Here is a 25,456-nt window from a genome sequence, read left to right as displayed (position 1 = left end):
TGAAGTAGAAATCCTGTTGGAAGCAGTATGGGCTCCAGAACAGATTGCTGTAATGCACTGCAAAGGTCATGGACGAGGAAGGGATCCAATAACCAGAGGAAATCATGCTGCTGACAAAGCAGCCCGAGAGGCAGCCCAAAAGCCTGTGGGAGGATTTATAGCAGCCCTCATACCAGAGGTAGTTCCAGAAGAAGTTAAACCTCACTATACCCCAGAAGAGAGGAAGTGGGCTGAACAGGAAGGAGCGGTTGTGAAGGACGGTTGGATGATCCTGCCGGATAATAGGATTTATGTACCTCATCATCTAGCAGGCACAATTGTAAGAAATTATCATGAATCTACTCACCTTGGCGGTACTGCAACCAGAGAGAGTCTCAGTCGGAAGTTGTATATTATTAATCTATCACAATTAGCAACTTGCATTTCACAGAAATGTGTTCTTTGTGCTAAAAACAATCCCAGGCAGGGACCGGTACAACCTCCTGGAATTCAGCATGTGGGATACGTCCCCATGGAAAGCCTAATTGTGGACTTCACAGAGTTGGTCCCTTCTAAGGGATTCAAGTATCTCCTTGTGTTTGTAGATACTTTTACCGGATGGGTTGAAGCTTTTCCCACCCGAACTGAAAAGGCACGAGAGGTAACTAAGAGACTCCTCACTGAATTGATCCCGAGGTTTGGATTACCTAGATGCATTGGAAGTGATAATGGGCCAGCATTCATTGATCAAGTAGTACAAGAAGTATGTCGAGTCCTACAAGTGAAATGGAGACTGCATGCAGCATATAGGCCTCAGAGTTCAGGGAAAACTGAAAGAATGAATCGGACTCTGAAAACCCAATTGGCAAAATTAACCCAGGAAACGGGATTGGGATGGGTAGATGTGTTACCCATAACACTGTTTCGTGTTCGGTGTGCACCCACAAAAAGACTTAAGTTGTCACCTTTTGAGCTCCTGTATGGGAGGCCACCCTCCTTTGTTCAGGATATTCCAGCTGACCTTAAACAAATAGGAGACCATGTGACACAGGAACAAGTGCAATCTCTCTCCCGTGTTTTTGTTTCTCTTAACAGGTGGGCCCTCGAGCGCACGCCGTGCAGCATTGCCGAGCCGATTCATCAGTTCCAGGCTGGCGATAGCGTATGGGTGAAAGAGTGGAAACGCGATCCACTTGCACCTAAGTGGCGTGGACCTTACACCGTCTTGCTCTCTACTCCAACAGCGGTGAAGGTAGCTGAGGTGACCCCCTGGATTCATCACTCTCGTTTGAAGAAGTCTGAAGGCAGTTGGACGTGCAAAGGTGACCCCTCTAATCCTTTAAAACTGACTCTCTCCAAAAACCCCTGTATCTAGCCCTACCGGGAACGGGCTAGGTCACGGGCAACATTTAGACGACCGGCCTGCTGCAGCCACAACCTGGAAGCTGGCTGACCTGCGCACGCCTGAAGCTTGAGGAGCGTCTGAACCAGTGACTGTGAATGGAAAGATTCTCTTATACAATTGATTGACTGCCCCCTTGTGGAACAATTATAAGGGATATTACTCATTGGGGATCCTCGGGATATATGTTTTGGTCTTGGTGGTTCCCCATTTCTGTCACTGGGGGAATTATATTGGGGCTAATATTTATTTGCTATCACAATAAGGTAATCTTTTGTGGAAGGAATGCATATGCTAGACATCAACATGATTTTATTATTAATCCTGATCCCTTGGGAAGGGGAAGGGTCCTTGAATCTGACCAAATTTGCTAAATATGGATTCCGCCATGACCACAATATGTGGGTAGGCTTAGCTGAGATGGTAGCCAATGTTGCAAATAGGACTAATTGCCTTGTTTGCTCTCTTGGGCCAGATGATTCAGAGGGAGGTATGCCCTTATTACCGATACCATTAAATGCCATTGGTATGGTAAGCGAAATGCCACACCAAACAGAAGTACAGAATTTCCCCGGATGGAACTCAACTAAACCAATACGAGTTATACCTGTGCAAGGGGAATTCTGTGTGCATAAATCATCAGATGCAGCTGATCCTACCATGATAGGCTCTTCTCATTGCCACTATACTTGGGATTATAATAAGAATAGTCAAACCTGGGCAAACGGTACTACGTATCGAACTCGGAATACCTTGCCCTGTGCACCTCCTTTTATTCATGCATGGAAAATGGTATGGAACATAACTGTGACAGAAGAAGGCAATCTAACATACTGCACTGTGAACTCTCTACCCCTTTTGATATTTCGCCTTCTGCACTCCACGTACCAAAAACCTCAGACCCGATGGTTGTGGTGGATATGTGGAGAATGGGCATACAAGAAACTCCCTTCCAAATGGAGTGGGACTTGTTTCTTGGGATGGGTATTACCACCAATGTGGATTATGCCCACTAGTTCGGCCAAGCGTACACGAAGAAACGCTGACATTTCTCATATAGCAGGAGGAAGTACCCAAAGTTGGAGCGGTACTGATGATTGGCCACCAGAGCGCATTATAGCCTATTATGATCCTGCCTCCTGGAATCCTGGTGAGCTCATACAAGGGGCACGGGATCCTATTTATAATCTAAACAGAATAATTCGATTGCAAGCAGTAGTGGAACTTGTAACCAATGCAACGGCCCAGAGTTTGAGACTTATTGCACAACAGTTGGATGAAAGTAGAGCCGCCATTTTGCAGCTGAAAATGGGAATGGATTATGTACTTGCCAGGCAGGGAGGCCTATGTGGAGTCTTGAACTTGACAGGGAATGCCTGTTGCTTCAACATTTCTGATAATGGTGAGGCAATCCGTGTGTTGGCCACAAAGATGGAGAATATAGCACATGTCCCAGTACAAACATGGGAAGGATGGGATATGGGATGGCTCACCAATTGGTTACCTAATGTCGCAGGACTCAAAGGGATACTATTGTCTTGCTTGTTTTTCTTGACAGTAGTAATAATGGTTTTATGTATGGTGCCATGTATCATTTCATGTTTTAGAAGTACAATTAGCAAGATGATTTCAAATGAAACTCTACCTCATATCATGGCCCTATACAGAGCTTTACCTCAGGAATATGATGAAGGTCAAGCTATCAAGGACACTTGGGATGAAGGTCCTTGAGCTTGAAAGGGGGGAATGAGGCATCTAATCATAAGCCTGCATTTTTATTAAAGCTTATATGTTTAATCAGGGCCTGTATCTTAAAAGACCAGTCTTAGAAGACCAGTTGCCTAAAAAACCTTGGCAAGATATTTTTACTCCTAGACAAGGGGCCCCCCTGATTTATAGCAGAAAACAATTCTCAAAGTCGTAAAAAGGGAATTACAGGCTGACAGCCAAGGTTACACTGACCCTACAAATTAAGGGTGGATAAATAGTAAAATGAGCCATATCTTCTTCCTAAGGTTAAGAAGGTCAAGAGCAGTGAAAAAGCATCTAGCTGGTAGAAACAGAACATTTTCTGGGAAGACTTTTCAAAAGCTGTTTGTTTCTTAAACTAAGATCCTTTTAAGATTTCTTTTCCTTTTAAAAGGTTATTTATGTATTAAATATATTAGTTTAAATATAATTATGCAAAGGATTTAAGAAATGCTAGATTCTTATTTCATATAGTTGGAAGAGATCACAGGGGCCATCAGGCACCAGCCCCCCCTTGCCAGACAGAAGACGCCAATCGAGCGCTCTTGATATATGGTTGTCAGGCCTTTTGTTTAGAAACCTTCAAATGAAGGAGATCTCTCAATGTTGATGTGAACTCAATCCTTGACATGCATAAGATAAAAATTCAAGATTAATTATCTGTTTTGGAAGGCAATAGGGCAAGGAGGGCAAGAGGTGAGCTGGTAATTAAGATTCCTTGTTGAGACACATGTAAGATATATTACTACTTATTTGTCATTTATAGATAGAAGAATATATAGCTTTTTGATTTCCATAAAAGGGCAAGAAGGAAATGGGTGTATCTTTTGTGATTGGTTCTAGCAAACAGCCAATAGGAATTTCAACCAGGCTGATTGGACAGAGGCAGCCACAGGAGGAGCAAGGGGGCTGGATTAAGGAAATATAAGTGCTGGCCAGAATGGCAAGAGGCCAGGCCAGAGCTTGGTAACCATATACCACTGTGCCTCATATTTATTTGTCTGACAAATAAATTACTATTTTAATTTCTCTATTGCTGCGTTGAATATTTCATTCCGGCTAAGCGTTAACCACAAGCAGGGTGCTACAGAATTACTGCTACCTTGGAGGCAAGCAGAAGCAACAGAGGACAGAGCTCATGCACTTTTAATAACTGTGGAGGAGGGGAAATTTCAATGGGTGCAGCTTACATGACAGGCTCCACAGGCTCAAATTTCTACACAGCTGCTGAAAGTGCAAGGGCCCTGCCCTCTTTGGCGTCTGGCCAGCCAACAGCTATATGGACACATGCAGCCACCAGAATGTCATTATGTTGCAGAAAGGATTTATGCACACAGAGTAGATTTAGGTTTGCGCAATTAAAGCAGATTAACATGCTCTGTTGCCCTAACACAACAAATCTAAATTAACAAACAAACAAAAACAAAACAGATTATTATTATTTTGCTGTTATGCGAGTGATGGAGGAATGCACTGAAAAGTGTAGAAGGAAGAAATGGTGAACTCAAACATGTATATAAAAACCCGGAATGCAGATCAGGATTAAGAATGGGCAAATCTGTCCATTTTCATTTATCTCCACTTTTCATTTTTGCAATCTTCTGTTCAGTTCTCCTCATTTCCACATTTGCAATATTTTTTTAATGTCTCCATGAAAATTCTTCAGCCTTTCAGTGTGCGTTTATCCCAATGTACATAGTTTTTGTGCATAGTTTTTGCTAAAAGAAGGCATTTTATCTTCACCAATATATGCACACTTTAATCTAGCATTCTCATTTTTTTATAAATCTTTTCATTGGAGAACTGCATTGTAAAATCCAAAAAAAAATTGCAAGATTTGAAGGGTGGCTGTGTTTTTGTTTGTGTATTATTTCAGACAGTGCAAATTGGACAGGTTTGTATAACCTCCCCCAAACAAATAATAACAAATGCTCAGTACTGTATAGCTTTTTGTGCAAGTAAATCAGGATAAATGTTAAATAAACAGGAGGAATGGTTTCCAGCAGTCATTTATCGCCACATTTCTATACCCTACTGCAGGCAGTTAAGGTAAATGATTCCTGGACAGTAAAGTCCAGTCAAAGGTGACTATGGGGTGCAACGCTCACCTCGCTTCAGGTAGAGGGAGCCAGCGTTTGTCCACAGACAGTTTTCCAGGTCATTCTGGCGCAATGAAACACTGTGAATGTAGCCAGAGTGCACGGAAACACTGTTAACCTTCCCACCACAGTGGTACCTATTTATCTACTTGCACTAGTGTGCTCTCGAACTGCTAGGTTGGCAGGAGTTGGGACAGAGCAACAGGAGCTCATCCCATTGCACAGATTCGAACCACCAACCTTCCGATCAGCAAGCCCAAGAGGCTCAGTGGTTTAGACCACAGCGCCACACACTCCCTACTGCAGGCAGTGGACACGTCCAGTACAACTTCTAGCTGTAAATTTGTAGTTACACTCAGTTACTGACAGATTAGTATTTTAATAAATGCACAAGGCCAATTTTTCCATAAATATGTGAATGGGCAACCCAGACAGGCTGGCTCTACGTGCCAGCCATAGGTCACAGCAATACATTATCCACTTTTACTAGAGCAGAATCTACCTTTGAACCTTTAGAATAAAAAACAGAGAGCAAATCCCCTGGTCCCAGAAACGCAAACAAATTTCAAACAGAGTAAATACAGAAGGGACAAGATATTGCATCTAAGTGCCAGTGGTCAAAATACAACTTTATTTTCCTTCACTACTGAGTTGCCTTTAATTTTAGTTTCAGTCCCGTAAATTTAATTCCCTGTCCTCCCATGCATATGCACCAGCTATGTACCCTTCTGGTATTAACTTGTTTACCTTCCTTTACTCATCAAAGTATTCACACTTCACATACAGCCTGACATGGTGGCAGCTATTCCCATAACCTTCTTTTTCTAGCTTGATACACAGTCCAGCCAAGCAACAGCATTATGATATCGGTACTTTTATTTTCAATTCCTTTTCTAATGATCCCTAACATGGAATCCACCTTTTTAGAGCTACTTGCACACTGATCCAACATATTCACTGAGCTATCCACCACAAACCCAGTATCTCTTTCTGTCACTGCCAGTTCACAACTCATTATGTGACATAGCTGAGGGTCACCTCAACCCTGGGAATAATGATGCAGGGCCCAGTTTCTGTTACTTCACTTAAAGGTGTGGATGAGAGAAACAATCAGTCTTGCAATGTTACATTTTTACAATGTTAGGTTCGGTTCTCCACATTTCCACATCAGTTTGCAATTCTTTTATTTTCAAAAAGTCTTCATGAAACCAGTGCTGATTTCTTCTCCTAATACACACGCTTCTGCGTGTAATTCTACCTAAAAGACATATTTTTGCAAAGCAAATTTCCCTCATACAATGCAATATACAGTGTATATTATGTTCATTAACATAAACATTTTAATGCACACTTTATCCTAGTATATGCATTTTCGAACACATTACTTTGTTGGACAGCTGCACTGCAAAATTTGGAAACCTTTTTTGAATTTTCAAATTTTGCTTCAGAAAGTGTGAGTTAGGTAAGTTCACATTTAAATGTGAACTGAATTTCTGCACCATCCCTACCGAAAGAGAACCCTCAAACATTTCAACAGTCCTCATTTCCCAAGTACGTTGGGAACTTAAAAGTGCAAGTGTTGCCTATGGCACAGCACAGTATTTTTTATTATTATCCAGAATGACCTGAAATACGTTCAGAAGTGAAGAAGGGTGTTGCTGAAAGCCTTTACAAGGAGCTATGTGATAAGAGATTTATCATATGGCCTTATCGTGCAGCCTCTGGATTGCTTTCATGTTGTATCTATCTCCTCAACCTTTGTGCAACTTTGAAACCCCACTGGTGCAAGTCACCTCACTGTACTTTGTCACTTGCACCCATTTCCTGATCAGTCACACCTGGAATGATCGCCTGTTGTGCCACAAGAGAGACGGCATGTCTAGCAACACCTCCTTCAACTCTCGGCACATGAAAGGATTCAAAAGCAACTTTCAGTATTGTCTCAAGTGTTACAAGTGTACAGCTAGCTGAATTGCCAGCTGTGAATCTCAGGAACAAAGGAGGTTCTCAGACAACCCCAATTTGGATTGATTTCTGTCCTCAAAAAGCAGGGGTGGGGAACCTGTGACCCCCTAGGGGTTGTTGGACTCCCAGCTCCCATTAGCCCCAAGCAGCATGGTCAAAGGGCATTCTACAGTTCCCAGGATTCTTGGAGGGGAAGCCATGATTGTTTAAAGTGGTATGAGGCTGTTTTAAATATATTGCATACATGGGGACTTACTCTCAAATACAGTGGTACCTCTGGTTACGAACGCTTCTGGTTACGAACGCTTCAGGTTACAAGCTCCGCTAACCTGGAAGTAGCTGCTCCTGGTTGCGAACTTTGCCCCAGGATGCGAACGGAAATCACACGCCAGATGCCGTGTGCAACGGGAGGCCCCATTAGTGAAAGTGCGCCTCAGGATAAGAACAGCTTCAGCTTAAAAACAGACCTCCGGAACGAAATAAGTTCATAACCAGAAGTACCACTGTAAGGGCATAAAATTGCTGCCTAGGTCAACCAAGGCCACTAGATGGCATGTGCAAACTAGCTTTTTCATTATCCATTTCTATTACTGTAGTGAGTACTTGCTGTATACCTCCAGTATACAGAAGTCACCTATATAGCAGAGACAGTGGCTAACCGTCTGGAGGCTAGGGGAACAAGGGTGAAAAGATCATGGTAGGAAAGGACAGTAGAAAAGGTCAGTAGAACAGCATGTGCTTTACACCCAGAAGACCCCAGCTTCAATCCCCAGCATCTCTAGGTAGAGATGAAAAAGATCCCTGCCTGATACTCAGGAGAGCCACTGCCAGTCAGGACAGAGTCCATAGCCTTTCTCTGTGGTTGGACTACAACTCCCACCATCCCTAGCTAGCACGATCAATGGTCAGAGATGATGGGAGTTGTAGGCAAGCAACATCTGGGAACACAAGGTTAAGAAAGGTTGTGAGACAACGCTGAGCAAGATGGACCAATGGACTGAATCTGTATAAGGCATCTTTTCATGTTCATAAAACGTAACAGCCATTATGATGGGAGGTGGGGGAGACAAAGCTGAGGTTTTCTAACTCGGGAGCCCTGCAGTTCTTCAGAACTTTAATTAAGAGGGTTCTTTATGAGACGAACATTATTGTCAGAAATATAAACTACAGCTGCTTACATATTTAAAGCACACACCCCTCCCCAAAAATACTAGGAAATGTAGTTTACTGTGAGAACTACAATATCTAGCACCCTTAACAAACTACAGTTCCCAGGATCCTTTGGCTGAATGTGTTTAATGTCTGGTGTGGGCACAGCCTGAAAGTCTGCCTGCAGTTTTGTGTCTCCCCTTCTCCCTTTAGGGAAATGTTAAGCAGGTACTATTGTGTTTCCTGTTTCCACAGCTTGTCAGGTAACCCAGCATGTCTATTTATTCTTCCTGATTTGCCTGCAGGTGTTTCTGCATCTTCTTGTTAGTTATTTGTTCATCCCACACCTTTCAATGCATTTTCTTGCCTGTTTCCAAAGGGCAAAAGGTCAGACTATTTTTCAAAGTGAATTTATTGTGCTAGAGCAGCAGAACACTTTATTCCACTTCAATTGCACAAACCTAAATTTATGGTATGTGCTTGAATCCCTCCCCCATTTCTCATTTATTTTGATGAAGAGACGGCAGCTTCGGAATTATATCACAGCATCAACATTATAGATCAGCAGGAAAATGAGTGAGAATAGACTACAATTAGGTTGAACCTTTTTTATTTTATTGTGCAAAGTCAGATTTATAATACATCAGGTACAACTTTGAAGAGGATCGATTGGAACAAAAATATATGTACCATGAAGGGCAATGGAGTTCAGTCAAGAGCAACAAAGCAACCCATAGTTTCAGTCAAGCAAAACTTCCTTTAGCTTTTTATAGGCCTCACTGCTATAAGAATACCTAAGAGCACAACTATTAAATGTCTATGATTATAAAAAATATTGCCCCGGTGTCCTGTTAATTCTAATCAGAAAAACTACAAGACTTTTCATTGCAATTTCCCAAGTATTCCTGCTACTTTATTTTTGGACTATGACAGTCAACTGATCAGGAGACATTAATCCTTTTGTCCTAGTGTGGCACAACTTTGTGCCAGTGCAGTGTCTGCTATGCCTGTTCAGTTGCTCATTGGCGAGTCCCTTCTTCCACATCTGAATCTGCCTGCATTCATCATTCCTTCTATTTCTGATGTTGAGACATTTTGGAGGGATGGAAGGATCTGTCAGTTTTGGTTCTTTAAGCTTCTCATTTTTCCAATCTTAAATTCAGTTATCCACATTTTGCAGTATTTTGCCATTTTCAAAAGAATCCTCCTTAAAATTCATCAGCATCTTAGTGTGAATGTCTCCTAAAAACACACACTTTTTATATGCAGTTTTGACCAGCATATACATTTTGTCAAGCAATTTCCCTAATATAATACATTTTTGTATGTTATTTTCACTGATACCATCATATTCATTCACACGTTCCTCTAATAAATGCATTTTTATTGGTTGGAGAACTGCATCACAACATCTGGAAAAGTGTGAATTTCAAAGGATAGCTGTGCTTCAGTTTGCATATTGTTTAGGAAAGTGCAAATTTTATAGATTCAGCTTTAAATGTACACTGAATTAAATTTCTCCTCCATCCTTAGCCATAGGTGTTGCTGCTTGCTGGGTGGAGGAAAACACAAAGAAATCCCAATGAGGATTGAGCATGCTGAGTGGGCACAGAATGCTGACTTACTGTTGGAAGTGGAATGGACCAGAAAACTGGTTGGGAGGGGAAGTGGAATGGAGCGTTGTGGAGGAGGGCATGGCTGGCTGGCTGGCTGGCTGGCTGACAGGTGCAGTGAACAGGAGAGCTCCGCAATGCAACATTTTGTTCCAGCCAGGCCCTTTACTTATACTATGAATAAAACAGAATGTTCAGTAGAATTACAATGATCTGAAACACCTAGTCACCTAAATTCAGTGAGTAACTCATCTGTTACCCCTTATTAGAACAGCCAGATTTATATGCTTTATCTGAACAGTTTCTTCCAGTTGCAATTCGCTGGCTTCTCCCAGAATCTAGCGTTTACAAAAGTGGACTGCTTTAAGTAGCTTTATAGGGAGCAGAACCCCATTCTGTGAGTGCCAAAGGCACCCTTTGCTTTCTGAGCCCTCAGCTGTGCCCTTAATACACTGTTCTCTGCTACTTTGAAGGCTAGAAACTTATTTTGTAGTTGTGTCCATCAAACAGATTCAATAAGATGATTCTTACAATAAGGACCATACCCATCCCGTCCTTCAAATCCTAGTTACAGTTGTACCTTGGGTTACATACGCTTCAGGTTACATACGCTTCCCTTCCTAAGGTTACATACCTCGGGTTACATACGCTTCAGGTTACATACGCTTCAGGTTACAGACTCTGCTAACCCAAAAATAGTGCTTCAGGTTAAGAACAGTTTCAGGTTAAGAACAGACCTCCAGAACGAATTAAGTACTTAACCCGAGGTACCACTGTATTAATTTAAGGGTTTATATCCCACCCTTTCGGGGGGAAAGGTTCTCAGGACACCTTTCACAACACCCCACCATTTTTCTCATTGGAAGATAATGACAGATTGAGGAGTTTGCTCCAAGAGACCTAACTGCAAAATAAGGACTGTCCCAGGTATTATTCTGAAAAATAATAACAGAAAGTAATTTTCAGTACTTAGGAAGGGAGCCCAGATTAGCACGGGCACGGTACATTATATTTTCATTTAATCCATGCAATACTTTGGGTGTTGAAGAGTTCCACTGAGATGGTTTTCTAAGCTGCGGGTCTATTATCCATTTTCTTCTGTTTGCCAATATTGAAGCCCTTTGGATGTTTTGAGGTTCAGTTGTTATTTCTCCTACATGCACGCACACCTCCTTAAGCCTTGAATGAAGCACGAACCACTCTTCCCTTAAGAGGCTGAGCGGGACGGAAGTTATTCACCATCTGGATTCTTTCATCGTCTTCTGTGGTGAAGAGCAGGGTACGGAATTTCTCCATCTGTAAATTCAGGGGACTTGATATTACTTGTTTAAGAAAATCAGTCATGCCAGAGCTCATGAAGAAAGGAAAACGCAAATGCATTTACATGTTGTCCAAAAAGTGGACCAAAGAGGACACAGATTTGCATGGTATTTGCATATCCTAATTGATAGCTGCAAATATAGAAATAAATAAATTAACACAGAAATGCAATCTATCTCACTGTAGAGGGAGACTGTGACCAGGTGACAGGACAGTCTGCTGTCCAGGTGCTAATGACTGATGAGAAACTTCAAGGCTGCTTCTCTCCCTTCTTGGGTCCCCCCCCCTATATGTTCCTAAATAAAATAGCATTTTTGTGTGTGTGGTGTCCAGGATTTTAAGAGCAGACAGCATGGGCACTTCTGTGCAAAAAAAGGACAGCCCCTCAACCTCTGCCACCCAAGATTTACCTGTTTATCGGATATTCTGATGGTCTCCTTTAGCACTATCCAGGTCACACTCTCATTAAGAGGAGGCGTTGTCAAGGATCCAGGATATGTCCAGTAATCGAGACAAGAGGGCAGGAGGCTGCTTGGGTCAAAAGACTTGAACTGGGCTTTGGTTCCCTGAGAAAAGCATGGGCATGGATTAGAAAATTAAAAGTAGAAATTAAAGGTACAAACTAAATTGTTTTTACAAAACCTTCTGGAAGCTGCAAAAGCAAAGCAAAGCTATTGCTCTTGTCCAATAGCTGATCAAATATTGGATTTAGCTAAAAAGGAGACGGGAACTGAAAAAAATACATGACGTGTCATCATGGTGTAGTGGTTAACATGTAAGACTAGGACTTTGCAAAATTCCAGGTGGGGAGATATTTATGGGAAGCATTGCATCATATTCATTTCACCGGTCATTTAATTACATCAGTGTTGATCAAGATTTATTTTGGGGGGAAGCAGATTTGTTGCACAAGCTGAATTTGTTGGTGTATGGTTGAATCCCACCCAAAACCAATGACAGTCTGAAGTACCCTGAGCACATAAATGATTTGGTTACCAATGCAATGGGTATGGGATAGGTGTAATGGGATGATGATAATGATATCCTGCCTTTTCCACAGACTGGGACTCAAGGTGCCTTACACAAATTGTAACCACATAGCTAAAATAAGGTAAAGGGACCCCTGACCATTAGGTCCAGTCGTGACCGACTCTGGCGTTGCGTGCTCATCTCGCTCTATAGGCCGAGGGAGCCGGTGTTTGTCCGCAGACAGCTTCCGGGTCATGTGGCCAGAATGACTAAGCCGCTTCTGGCGAATCAGAGCAGCACACGGAAACACCATTTACCTTCCTGCCAGAGCGGTACCTATTTATCTACTTGCACTTTGATGTGCTTTTGAACTGCTAAGTTGGCAGGAGCAGGGACCAAACAATGGGAGCTCACTCCGTCATGGGGATTCGAACCACTGACCTTCTGATCGGCAAGTCCTAGGCTCTGTGGTTTAACCCACAGTGCAACCCGCGTCCCCATAGATAAAATACAAAATGCTAAAAACAAAATATACTGTAACAGTCTAAAATCAATTAAACAATAATAGAATTAAAACAAATCTATTAAAATACAGATAGTAAAAGCAGTACAGCGCTATTAAAAGGCCTTTCCTTAAAAACAGTCAGTTCGCTAAAGCCTGTTAGAATAAAAGAGACTTCACCTGCTGGCAGAAGGACGGTGAGGAGGGAGCCAAACTGGCCTCCTTAGGAAGGGAGTTCCAAAGTCTGGGAGCAGCCACTGAGAAGGATCTCTCCTGTGTGCCCCACCAACCCAATCCCATTGGCATCATGGCTGCCACATTCTAGACCAGTTGGAGTTTCTGAACAGTCTTCCATGACACAAAACAAACTTTGCATTTGTATTTTAAACTTACTTTAAATTTGACCATGTACAAGGCATCTGTCAATCTATTCATACTGGCATGTTCTTCTCCAATCTAAGAGTTTAAAACAAGAGAGATGCCTAAGAATGTGGATTTTGCAAAAAAGTAAGAGTTTCAACAAACGAGGAGCTGCCACTCTCTATCACTGCTTTGTTTTTCAGCGTTTTATTTCCCCCTCAAACACTGAAACAAGTGCCTGGAAAATGCTACCAGAAACAGGGAAGAGTCTTTTGAGGTTCCCTGATGTCTTGGACAACTCTACTCTTTCTCCTTTTCTGTCCTTCCTGCCTTCCAAAACACCTGCCCCCTCTCTTCCTTCCCTCAAATCCTTCCTCAAAGCCTCTTTTTTTCCTGTGGTACAACCTCTAGACTTAGATTATGGATGGACAACCTTTTTTTCTTTTGGGGACTGCATCTTCTCTGGGGTTGCCTGCCAGCAGTGGGTGGGGCCACTTCCTTCCTTCCTCTCTTCCTAGGCTGCTGGGGGAAGAACAGGTCACACTTGCCAGAGCTCTGAACAGATACTGTAGCTACTGTATAGAAATTAAGCTGAGGGCCACATTACATCCCTGCCTTAAACGTCATCCCTTGCTGAAACTTAGGGTGTGTGCACACCATACATTTGAACCACATGAGTTCCCTGAAATAATCCTGGGAATTGTAGTTTACTCCTACAGACCTACAACTGTCAGCTTCCTTAGCAAATTATACCAGTAATTCCCAGGCTTCTTTCAGGGAAGCCATGCACTTTAAACGTGCATTAAAAGTATAGTACAGTATTTACACAGCCAGAGCCTCTAACTGTGTGCAATTTAGCTGAATGCATCTCATTCTCACCACCCTCTATACCAGTGGTGGCGAACCTTTTAGAGACCGAGTGCCCAAACTGCAAACCAAAACCCATTTATTTATCACAAAGTGCCCAAAGTTGTTGAGCTTTTTTGGGAGAGACAGAACAGAAAAATCGCCACAGTTCTCGCCATCTCCCACCCTCTTATCCCCCTCCCGCCAGGCGCATTCCCTGACTAGCTGGGAACTACCTCGCAGCACTGAAAAAAGTGCAGGAAAAAAATCACGAGGGTCAAATCACGAATGTTGTTACACCCAATCAGAAACAGCCACTGCCGCAGCCAATTGAAAAACAGATCAATCACGGAATACAATCACTGGCTACCAGCAAAAAAAAAAAAAAAGTTCCGGGTTTAAGCAGTGGATGTATGTAGTAGCGTGGAAAAGAATGCGAGCACCAATGGAAAAAACAACAAAATAATAGGGCTGATGGCACGCATGCCAGCAGTGAGGGCTCCGTGTGCCCACTCTGGCACGCATGCCATAGGTTCGCCACCACTGCTCTATACTCTCCCTTGTGTTGAATTTTAGACTAAGCTCCTCATGGCAAAGTCTGGTCTTCTTATACAGTGTCATGCACGTTGGTGGTGCCACACACATAATAAAAAGTATAAAAATACACACTAAAGGAAATAAAAACCTTCATGGGAGGTTTTTAAACAGATGTTGGGAGGTCAGGGATTCCTCAGCTGTGATTCCTGCACTGCAGGTGGGTGAACAAGATGATCTTTGAGGCCCCTTCCAACCGTACACTTCTATATTTCTAAGTGCAACAACTTTTGCAGCTCTTACCTCTAAGAAAACACCAATCACTGCTAAGCCATCTGGAGCCGCCGCTGCCTCTTCAAAGGTCACATATTTCTTGGCATTCCAGTGAACTAAATGGAGCTGGGGAGACAAGTCAAACATCAGTATTCAGGGGCAGCACACTCCGTTCCGTCACTTGAGGCAAAACAGAAAGTGCTGCCCTGACATCACTCCCGCTGCCACCAGGGGCGTCATACCTGCCACCACTGCCTGCACCACATGCTCCGCCAAATCAGTTGCTGATGGAGAAGTGGCAGCTCCATCAGTGCTGATTTCAAGTGAAATTGTGCCAATTTTGGGAGAGATCTCACCCAAAATCAGCACTGATGGAGCTGCCACTTCTCCATCAGCAACCTGCTTCTCCATCACTGGCGTGATTTCTGGAGACCACAGAAATCTGATATCCTATGATTTTCTCTGCAACCCCAGCACAAGTTTGTATATTTAAAAAGGGGGTTTAAAAAACATCCAAGATTTATGACTCACCTCACAAGGAAAAGGGTTGCCATCGATGGTGTGCTCTGATCCGGAGTCTTGGCTTGACCCCCAATGAAAATGGAATTGTTTCAGCCGGTAAGGATCTTCCAGTGGCCCTCCACTGACTGCTGCAACCAAGAAGACAGAGAGAAAACTGACTTTCATGAACCTGACCATATTATACATCCCTCCACCCACCTCAATAGCTCTAACAGGGAAAAGTCCCAGGTGCAACAAAACAAGGCTTGGTTTCCTTTCAATAAGTGATAAGACATCTTTGCAATACTGTATCTGCTTTATTTTCAGATGGTACCGGTATTCACATTGCCAGAAGGGCTCCCAGAATTGCTTACAGATTTATAAGCACAGTCCCTGCTCCTCAGGCTTACAGTCTAAAAAGACACAGCACGAAAAAGAAAAGGAAATGTACAGGGAGGGAGGAAGAAAACAAGCAAACCCAGGCAGCATATTCTTGACATCGCAAGGTTCTTATAAGCTGCTTACAAAAAAGAGAGAAGAGAAACAGTCTCTTCAACAAGAACAGGCTTCTTTCAGGGAAGCCACACACCTTAAACGTACATTAAAAGTATGGTACAGTATTTACGCAGCCAGAGCCTCTAACTGTGTGCAGAAATGCCAGACTCTATCCAGATATAGCTAAGTACAGTGCCATCTACTGTTTGAACTAAATAATGAACTAAATAAATCCACAAAGAAATTCAACCCCCAAAGCTAGAGAGAGATTCCTAAATATCAACCTCTAGCTCAGTACTGTCTGTACCAGGGGTGCCCAAACTTTTTTCAAAGAGGGCTAGATTTGACGAAGTTAACATGCGTGAGGGCCGACCAAAGCTGTTGCCCTTTTTTTAGGGTTGAAGTTGTTGAGCTTCTGGATTTCAGGCCGGAGTCTTTCCTGGTTAGGGATTGAATTTGGGACCCTTTGCATGTCAAGCTTGTGCTCTGCTACTGGGCTGCAGTGCTTCCTACAAGATGTTGGGGCAGCGGGCACACTGCAGGCACTGCGATAAGTGCCACCCCCTGCGGTGTGGCACCCAGTGTGCCCCGCCCCCCAGCTACGCCTCTGTGTTGCCAAGAGGGCACACCTGGAGCCAAGCCTGAGTGATGACAACACAGTGCAAACTGAAAGTGAGCACTAGAAGAGCTTGTTATATCGCAGACCAGATTTCCCCAACCTCAGGTCTTCAAGATGTTGTTGGACTACAACTCCCTGACCATGGGTGTAGATAGGATTTTTGTTAGGGGGTGGTGGGCCTTTTGTTAGGGGGGCAGAACTTCAGTTTGCTATGTCTTTTTATTGATTTAGGAGAAGCAGCTGCCCCTCCCTGCCCCCCCATCCTCACACGTGTCCCTGACCACTGACCATGCTGGCTGGGGCAGACAGAGGAGCTCAACATCAAGAGGGCCCCAGGTTGCCCACCCCTGCCATATAATGCACAAGCATATATTGAGCCATGGATTTGACCTCATGCATTATTGCAGCACAGAAGCACCCTTCCTAAGCTTAAGCCAGAATGGATTCATTACAGCCCCATTCATTGTCACTAAATACCACTGTAAATGAAGAATTCGCTGAACGGCATCTACTACTGTTCTTCACAAGTTAAGTCTTACGTATTCCAAAGGCTGCAACTTAATATTGTACTTGATAAATGGCACCATGGACGTTCCTCACCTGTCACTGGAGACTCAGCTGCTCTGTAACTATAGCTTTTAAGGCATCTTTCCCAGCTGGAAGAAACCTGGAACAGCACCATACCAGTGTGTAGGCACAGACTAAAGAAGTGTGGGGCACTTCTGCTCGCCACAGACACAAATTTAATGGGCCAGCAAAGTTTCCCCAGCAGTTCTCCTCTGTCCCACGTATCTGATTGATCTGGCTTTTTTCCCTAATTCCATTGTTGCCCCAAGAATAGAGAGAGTTGATTGTGGGTGTGATAGTGGAAGAGAAGGAAGGATTAACTCTTTAACTCTTTCTCCATGTGCTGTTTTCCCAAAGAAAATCACCAATCAAGGAAATAATTTCAGGTGGAGCCTGCAGTAGAATGCTGCAGTGTGGGTATTCCGTTCCATTCTCCATGCCAATTGGTTTTCCATTTTGTTCTCTAATAGCCAGCCTGTTTTCTGCAGCCACTGAACATGTGGTCACACCTATACCATACATGGCTTCCTCAAAGAATCTTGGGAACTGTGCTTTGTGAAGGTTGTTGGGAATTGTCGCTCTGCGAGGGGTAAGCCACTGTTCCCGGGATTCTCTGGGGGAAGCAATAGGCTTTAAGTGTATGGTGTCCTCATTGGACTGTTTTTGCTCTTACCTTCCCATTCAGGCTTTCTTTTTCTAAATAATGTTTGGTACTTCTGCAAACTTTATAGTTCCTCCAAGCTCGCTGATACCTCCCTCCTTTTGTATGGATGGTGCCATTTTGGCCCCTGAATGATCCACACTCACCTCTGCACTTTGAAAATAGAGGGAATTGTTTGTTACATGTTAATATCATTTCTCTACCAAGGGGGCTTAGAGGAAAGTAAACATCGTTCCTTCCTCTCCTTTTCACGCAAATCTCTTCTAAGAAGCACATTTTTGTGTACAGTTTTGACTACTGTACATATTTTTGCAATCCTAGCATAATGCATTTTTCGATGTTATTTTCACTAATTTACAGTATTCATTTTGTGCACACTTTCCCCCAAATGCATGCATTTTTGAAGAAGTATGAATTTTGAACAATGGCTGTATTTCAGTTCTCATATTATCTCGGAAAGTGCCTATTTGACAGATTCAGCTTTAAATGTGAACTTAGTTGGCGCCTCCCCCTCACTGAACATAACATGCACCACTTACCCGTTTTGTCATCAACATCCTTAAAGTCTACCATGACTGAATGCCCATTGTTGGAGATGTCGATAGATGAGCACGATTCATACGAAATGCTAAGGGGCTTCAGGCAGGGGTCATGAATGGCTTGTGTGGGGATTATATCAATTGGAGACTGGTGATTTCCTTGGGCAATGGGGTAGGACTTGTACCACTCAGGAGGTCCTTTGAGGAGGAAAAAGGGAAAAACTGTTACATCATTCTTACCTTCAGACATTGTGAGGTGGCTTTTTATTTATCCTCAGAAGGATTTGGGGTACTGCATTCCATCATTTACAGGGGACAAACTAAAGCTTGTTTAAGTAAGAATTATATGGAAAAACCTGAAGTAATCAGACTAGTAGAACATTGTTTTACTGACTAGGTAACTTTAGTGAAATATGGCAGGCAAAGGGCATTAGAACCATTGGTACATCTTACTCAGTGTTGCCTACACCAGGGTGACGAACTGTAGCCCTCCAGGTGTTGCTTTTGCAGCAGCTAGGAACTTTTCTGAACACACCATTTCTAGTGGCATAGTTGCTGTGTATTTTTTCCAGATTGTTTTGGCATGCTGCTGCATGACATCACCAATATTCAGCTAGTATTCTGGAATAACGTAATAATTTTTTTTTCTACCACAAAAACCCTGACTTCTGTGAAAGAACTGGAATAGAGCCTCAATATTTTCATTTGTGTGGCATGTGCGCAAACACCATCCCAGTTTCTGTGTAGCCAGTGGGTTTGGGAGACACCTGTTCTGCTCCCCTTCCCTTGGGCAACAGCCCACTGTCAGCGTGCAAGCTCCATTCAAGAGATGAGGTTGAGGATTCTGAGTGAGATGGGGAATTGCATACAGTCCCAGCAGCACTTCCACACAAGTGGAGCCAGTGCTTCTGCGACTTGAGGACATTACACTGCCTCAGAGGACTCCATTGCAGAAGCTCCCGTAGAACCAGAGTCTCTGCCACTCCCTCGGAGCTGAGGCCCTTTAACTGAAAGCAGAGAACTCTTGCTCCTATACAGGGCTCAGTCTCAGGCTAAGCGTTCCTGAAGTGACACTGGATGTCTGCTTTGCTAGCCCAGTAAGCCTAAACCCTGCACACAAAGCAGGTTAGCGCTGCCTGCCCTGCTGCAGAGGCCAGTGCTTGCAGCAGGACAATTGCTCCATCTCCAATGTATTGTCTACATTGCCTGGCAAACAGAGGTCTTCCCTACCACCTGGTGCCCCAGAGATGCCAGGGACTGGATCTTGGAATCTTACATATGCAAAGTATTACGTGCTGCTCTGCCTTGGAAATATGGCTCCTTCCATGGGCAGCTGTGTTATGTTTTCCTAGCATTATTCTCTAACGCCCGCAGTTTTTCTGTGAACTGTTGTGTTTTTTTGAACAGTGACCACACATGAAGCTGTTTCACACTGAGGTAGCTGGACCATCTAGTTCAGCACATATATGCTTTCTGGGAGAGGCTCTCCAAGGCAAACATCTTCCCCAGGCATGTTACTTGAAAACCTTTCACATGAGAAGCCAAACATTTGCCCAGAGATCTTATGCATGCAAACCTCTAATGTGTTCCACCATTGGTCCATGAAAATGCCATTTTGGGCTACCTTCATTCACCCTCCTGATGACAATCTGATGACAGATGTAGCCAAGTAGCCCTTTTAAATAATGGTAAACACCAGAATTGCTATGCTCCCCTGCCTCTACTCAGTCATTTTGTGAGGACTTACAGTGGTACCTCAGGTTACATACGCTTCAGGTTACAGACTCCGCTAACCCAGAAATAGTGCTTCAGGTTAAGAACTTTGCTTCAGGGTGAGAACAGAAATCATGCTCCAGCGGCACGGCGGCAGTAGGAGGCCCCATTAGCTAAAGTGGTGCTTCAGGTTAAGAACTGTCTCAGGTTAAGAACGGACCTCCGGAACGGATTAAGTACTTAACCTGAGGTACCACTGTATTTTCTATAGATTTGCTTTAATGCTGTGCACTTTTCCCTGATCAATGCTAGAGCATGCATTTTCTCTCCAGTTTTCCTCCCACGAAAAGGCTATCCCATTTTATATTTGCATGCTGACTAATGCTTGATTGGCATGCAGGTATATATTGCTGACCAGCAGGTTATCTGGAAAGGCCCTTCAAAGGGGCACAGGTCATGAACAAAGGTCAGTAGACTTGGTGTCTTTGCACTTCTCTAATGAAGAATAAACTTACAAGAAGATGCTGCAAAGGCAAGTCATGCTTTGACCCCAGCATGCAGAAAGGCAATGAATCTTGTGGCTCTTCCGAGCAATAATTGAACAGTTGCTTATTGGTTAACCACTTAAGTGCCTGTTGCACTTTGCCTATTTTCTAGGAAAGATGGCATGCAGTCGGCATCTGCAAGGGGTACAGCAATAAGTGCAATAAGCAGAAGAGCAGAGAAAGGATGGGATGGATTCAAAGCAGAAGGGGAAGGGTCTGCATATAACCTACCATCTTTCTGCCCATATCCCCAGCAGTTATGACCGGTCATTATGCAGGCGGATTCGTTCTGCTTTGCTGCCAGCTCTTTTAATCCGAGCTGCTGCAGCTTACCTGCCTTTATAATAGCTCACTTGTGGGACAGTGTCAGTCTCTTAAAGAGGCAGCAGCAGTTCCTGCTCCTGAGGCCACTGTGTACAACTAGGGCTGTTTAAAATATGATCCCAGAAAAAGAGATACCCAGTTGGACTGGGGTTTGTGATGGGGGATTTGGAATTCTACGCATACCCTTTCGAATTCACTCGTGGCAAATATTAGACAGGTGCTCTCTCTATTGTCTTTTCAGCATCTACAGAAGATACTCTTCTCCCACTGAGCCTTTTAAGTAGAGATCTTTCTGGATCTGCATTGAAATTGTCTTTATATGTTTTAATTTGTTATTACTTGTGTGTTTGCCACCCTGGGTTCCTTTGGGAGAAAGGACAGGATATAAATGTTGTTGTTATTGTTGTTGTTGTTAATAGATAATGACACACACACACACACACACACACACACACACAGCTCCTTTCATTTTGCTGGTCTTCCATAAGGGCTATTGATGCAACAACGATTGTGTGCAATATAGGTAGATTCAGTGCATCTCGTCAGTGCCTCTTAAAAAGAGTTAAAACATATTACATTCACAGGAATAGGGTGGGCCTTGAAAACACACATCTCAGCTGGCAAAGGCTAGGGTAAAGAGATACATCATCAGTCACCAAAAGAGAATGCTTTCTCCCAGGACCCCCACCTCCCCCCAAATTTTTAGGGAGATGGAACCACCTAGAGCCCCCATGTTTATATTATTATTAATAATAATAATACAGTGATACCTTGGTTTACAACCACAATCCGTTCCGGAGGTCCGGTTGTAAACCAAAACAGGATGTAACCCAAGGTGCGCTTTCACCAATGGGGCCTCCAAAAAAAAATTGGTTGTAATCCAAAAAAAGGGACACACACTTCAGGGAGGGTTTGACATGGTTGTAATCCAAAGCGGTTGCAAACCAAGGTACCACTGTAATCATGAACTGACATGGAAAAATTAGAAACTGAAAAAACCCGAAAATGAGTTTTGCCTGGAAAGATGTGAAGCATTTCTAGGCCCACCAGCATAGCTAAAAACAGAGAAAATGCTCCATCAGTCATTTGCATCCTGCAAGTAGAAGGCTGTAGTCCTATACTCATTTACTTGGGAGTAAGGCCAACAGAACTCAATGGGGCTTACATGTACAATTGTGCAGTAAAAGGGAGAACCTTGATTCTTGTCCCCCACTTGGGGCCTGTCCTTGGAGGGGCAATTTAACTTGGTAGTGAAAGGTTAGTTCCTTCTATATTTGTTATCTCTTATGTGACACATGATTAAATAAGTCACTATAACCGAAAAAGTTAATGAGAAACAGCATTCAACCTGGAACCTCTGAAATATGTGAGGAAGCAGATATGAAGTGCAATCCAGCAGGGAAGATTACATCTATAATCATTACTAGCCATTGACAGCCTTATTCTTCATGGTTTTTGTCTAATATTTTAAAGCTATCCAGGTTGGCAGTTATCACTACATCTAGTGAATTCCATAGCTCATCATTAGGAAAGGAATCAGAAACAAAACTGAGGGTATTATTATGACTTTATGCAAATATATGGTACAATCATTCCTAGGCTACATTCAGGCAGCATTTTATTCCATCCTCCCAAAGTTCCTTTACCATTTAATTTTTGCATCTTATGTCATCTTTCACATGATGCAAAAGCTACTTATGGAAATCTAGAAGTGGATTCCAAAAGACTTTAAGTGCTCATTTCTGTGTTTCCAGAAAAAAATCAGTTCACAGTTCCATTAACTTTGCAAATCACTGGAGTTTTACATGGTAATTTCCCCATGGTTTTCATGATCATGTCATCGCTGCTCATATGAACAAACCTGGGTGATATAGTGATCTTCTGCAGTATAACCACAATTGCATCACACAACAGGTACTGCAGTGTAAAAGGAGCATTGGAAAGAAGAGCAGAAGTGCTAGCATTATGCCCCGTCAAACTAGCTCAATAAACCCCATATCTGAATACTGTGTACAATCCTGGCCACTGCATCTCAAAAAGGGCATTGTAGAGCTGGGAAAAGTGCAGAAAATTGCTACTAAAATGATCAAGGGGCTGAAATAGCATGCATTTCAATGTTGCTTGTGTAGAACAGCATCTCATTGGATTATGCTCCCTATTAATCTGTCAAATAATGGCTCCAGAACCGCTTTTAAAAGAATATATTTTTACTTCCCAATAACTGTAGTTGTCTTACACAGCCAGCCTCCATTTGTTTTAGTGACTCTTGAACAGAACACCCACTGGTTGTGCTAAATATTCTCTACTCAAGAATTCTCCCCACTCGCATTTCTGAAATAGTATCTTATCCTTGTACTGCGTATCTCCCCTTAGGTTACAATAGAATTACTGACATTCTCAAGAGCTACAAGGAGAACTGTAGATGCAATTGATGTTATGCACTAGCGTAAAGGAAGCCAAACAAATTCTCTACTGTGAAGTTATATATCTGAAAGCATATGTAAAAATCATTCAAAAGGTGGACAAATGAGATCTAGAGATTAGCTTTTATTCAGTTATATTTTTCTTAAAAAAAATTTTAAGTGATTATTTACGCCAAAATAAATGCCACTGCATTCAGTATGAAGATAAATAGGACTGCAACTTGAAATGTATGTTGCAGAATGAGAATGCACGTTTTTAAAAAAGAAAGGAAGGCTGTAATTCTATGCCCATTTAGCTGGGAGTAAACGCAACTGAATTTAGTGGGACTTACTGGTGAATAGACATATACAGGATTGCATTGTAATAAACAAAAAGCCATACAGAGTTGGAGGGGGAATACAAATACATGTATATGAAAAAGTGTGTGCTTGGAGAGAAGTATTTGCAACAAAAAATCAGCCACTGCATTAAATGGGATTATGTCCAATATTTTTAACCTATATGCTTTCCGTACCAGTGTTCTTTTGATATGAATTATGAAATAGTGATCCATTTCCAGACTATCTACAATAGGGTAGTCACAGAAGACAATAAATCTTAAAATGTTGCCATTTTATTTCAATAAGCATAATGTCAAATACTTAACCGTTGCTACAATCCCAGAATGGGGAAGAATGTACAGTATTGACACAGCAAATACAAAGCCAGAAAAAAGCATAATGTGAGATAAGAAAGCTGGGAAACAGGAAACATTCACTTGAAGTAAATCATCTCTCCATTATAACATTCAAGTTGCAGAGGGGAATTCCCATGGAGCTCATAACTTCTGAACAGGTTTACATAGGACTGCTCTGTAAGGTGAACATACCATTCGCACCTATTTAGCACTAGGAGTAACCCAACTGAATTTTGGGTGTTTCCAGGTTGTTGCTACTTTCAGGTGGGATTTAGTCACATGCCAGCAAACTCAAGTTGTTGGAACACTTGGAATACTGGAACTTAAAAGAAATAAGAAATATGATTGGGGCTTCCTCTTTGAGCATGGGAGATTACTTGACCTTTTGCAGCAGCTGTTACCAAGTATCTCGGATGGAAGAAAATTTGATGAGACTGTGCCAGAGCTCCTTCGGGACCCGAGGACCAACAAAGAGGGCTACCAACAAAACCGGCAGAGAGAGACTGACAGAGATTTAAAGGCCTCTGACGTGAGGAATCCAGGCTAAGAACTGTTTTTGTGGACATTTATTTGGGAAGGGACAGAAACCGGGGTAGGGAGGGAGGGGAGAACAGAATTTCAAAATTTTTATGACTTTTGTGTTTGGCTATTATGTTTTACATTTAATATAAAAAGGGGGAAATTCGTGGAAGGGAATTTGGGTCGACCTTAGAAAAGGATTTATATTTATAAGAAAATTGGATAATTAAAATTTGGCCAAGTAATAAGAATTAATTTTAAAAATAACAATAATAATATGTTAAAGATGGGAGATAAGAACCTGCTGAGCTAATTATTGGAATTGGGATGTATGAAGGGGGGGTGGGGGGAAGTCAGGGAGTGGGGTTAAGAAAATAAGGTTATGAAATTATACATGTTTTGTTTTTACTTTCTTCTGTGTGTGTGTTGTTAAAATGTGAAAACCCAATAAAAATTATTTAAAAAAAAAAAAAAAAGTTGTACAATTAGGAGTTCTTGCGCAACATACCTGCTCTCTCCCCACCAATCTTTTCTGCAATAAATGATGGAGATGTGCACCAGGAAATTATTAGTATTTATTAAATTTGTATTCCGCCTTTCACCCGAAGATCACAGGGCGGTTCACCACCTAAAAATACAAAATGAGAGCACGAAATACATAATAAAATACAAAATAATGGCGCTTGAGAGGAGCATAGGAAGCTGCCCTATACGAGTCAGACCGTTGGTCTGTATTATCTACACTGAAGGCATGGTCCAACGAGAAGCGCCCTGCATAAAAGCAAATATTCTCTCATTCTCCGGTGCATTTCCCCATCCTCACCACTTTCCTTATCAGACAGGGCGCTCCTAGGCTGCCGCTGTTCTCCAGTGGGATTCAATCGCATATTACTGGCAAATCCACGATGCCGCATTTATTTGGGAGGAGGATGCCAAGGAAGGTGTGCGGGAACCTACGCGCATAAGCCACGCCGATCCCACAGTAAACAGCAACGGCGGCACCAGCGGCCAACTTCCCATCCAGCAAAGCTCCGCGCCGCAGGAGGAGGCGGGACGAGCGACCCTGCCCGTCAAGCCAAAGCAGCGAATTGCCGGCGGAGCTTGCCGGCTTGC

The 25,456-nt window shown here is 42.7% G+C and overlaps 1 protein-coding gene across 2 annotated transcripts; it reads right to left on the bottom strand.

Annotated features, from left to right (window-relative positions):
- Positions 1-10,661: 10,661 nt before the first annotated feature.
- On the bottom strand, positions 10,662-25,427 carry CA7 (carbonic anhydrase 7). 2 transcript variants are annotated; one of them, XM_079988057.1, is made up of 7 exons: positions 25,167-25,427; positions 18,143-18,340; positions 15,292-15,410; positions 14,791-14,886; positions 13,141-13,203; positions 11,687-11,842; positions 10,662-11,252 (listed from the first exon to the last, which is right to left on the bottom strand). In XM_079988057.1, exons 1-7 carry the CDS (start codon positions 25,255-25,257, stop codon positions 11,130-11,132), a joined length of 846 nt encoding a protein of 281 aa, XP_079844183.1. In that variant the 5' UTR covers positions 25,258-25,427; the 3' UTR covers positions 10,662-11,129. The 2 variants fall into 2 exon arrangements, with proteins under 2 accessions (XP_079844183.1, XP_079844184.1); XM_079988058.1 differs by lacking the exon at positions 25,167-25,427 and adding an exon at positions 20,632-20,688.
- Positions 25,428-25,456: the final 29 nt, after the last annotated feature.

This window comes from Podarcis cretensis, assembly GCF_951804945.1.
Source record: "Podarcis cretensis genome assembly, chromosome: 8".
Taxonomy (NCBI): domain Eukaryota; kingdom Metazoa; phylum Chordata; class Lepidosauria; order Squamata; family Lacertidae; genus Podarcis; species Podarcis cretensis.
This window is presented reverse-complemented; position numbering and strand designations above follow the sequence as displayed.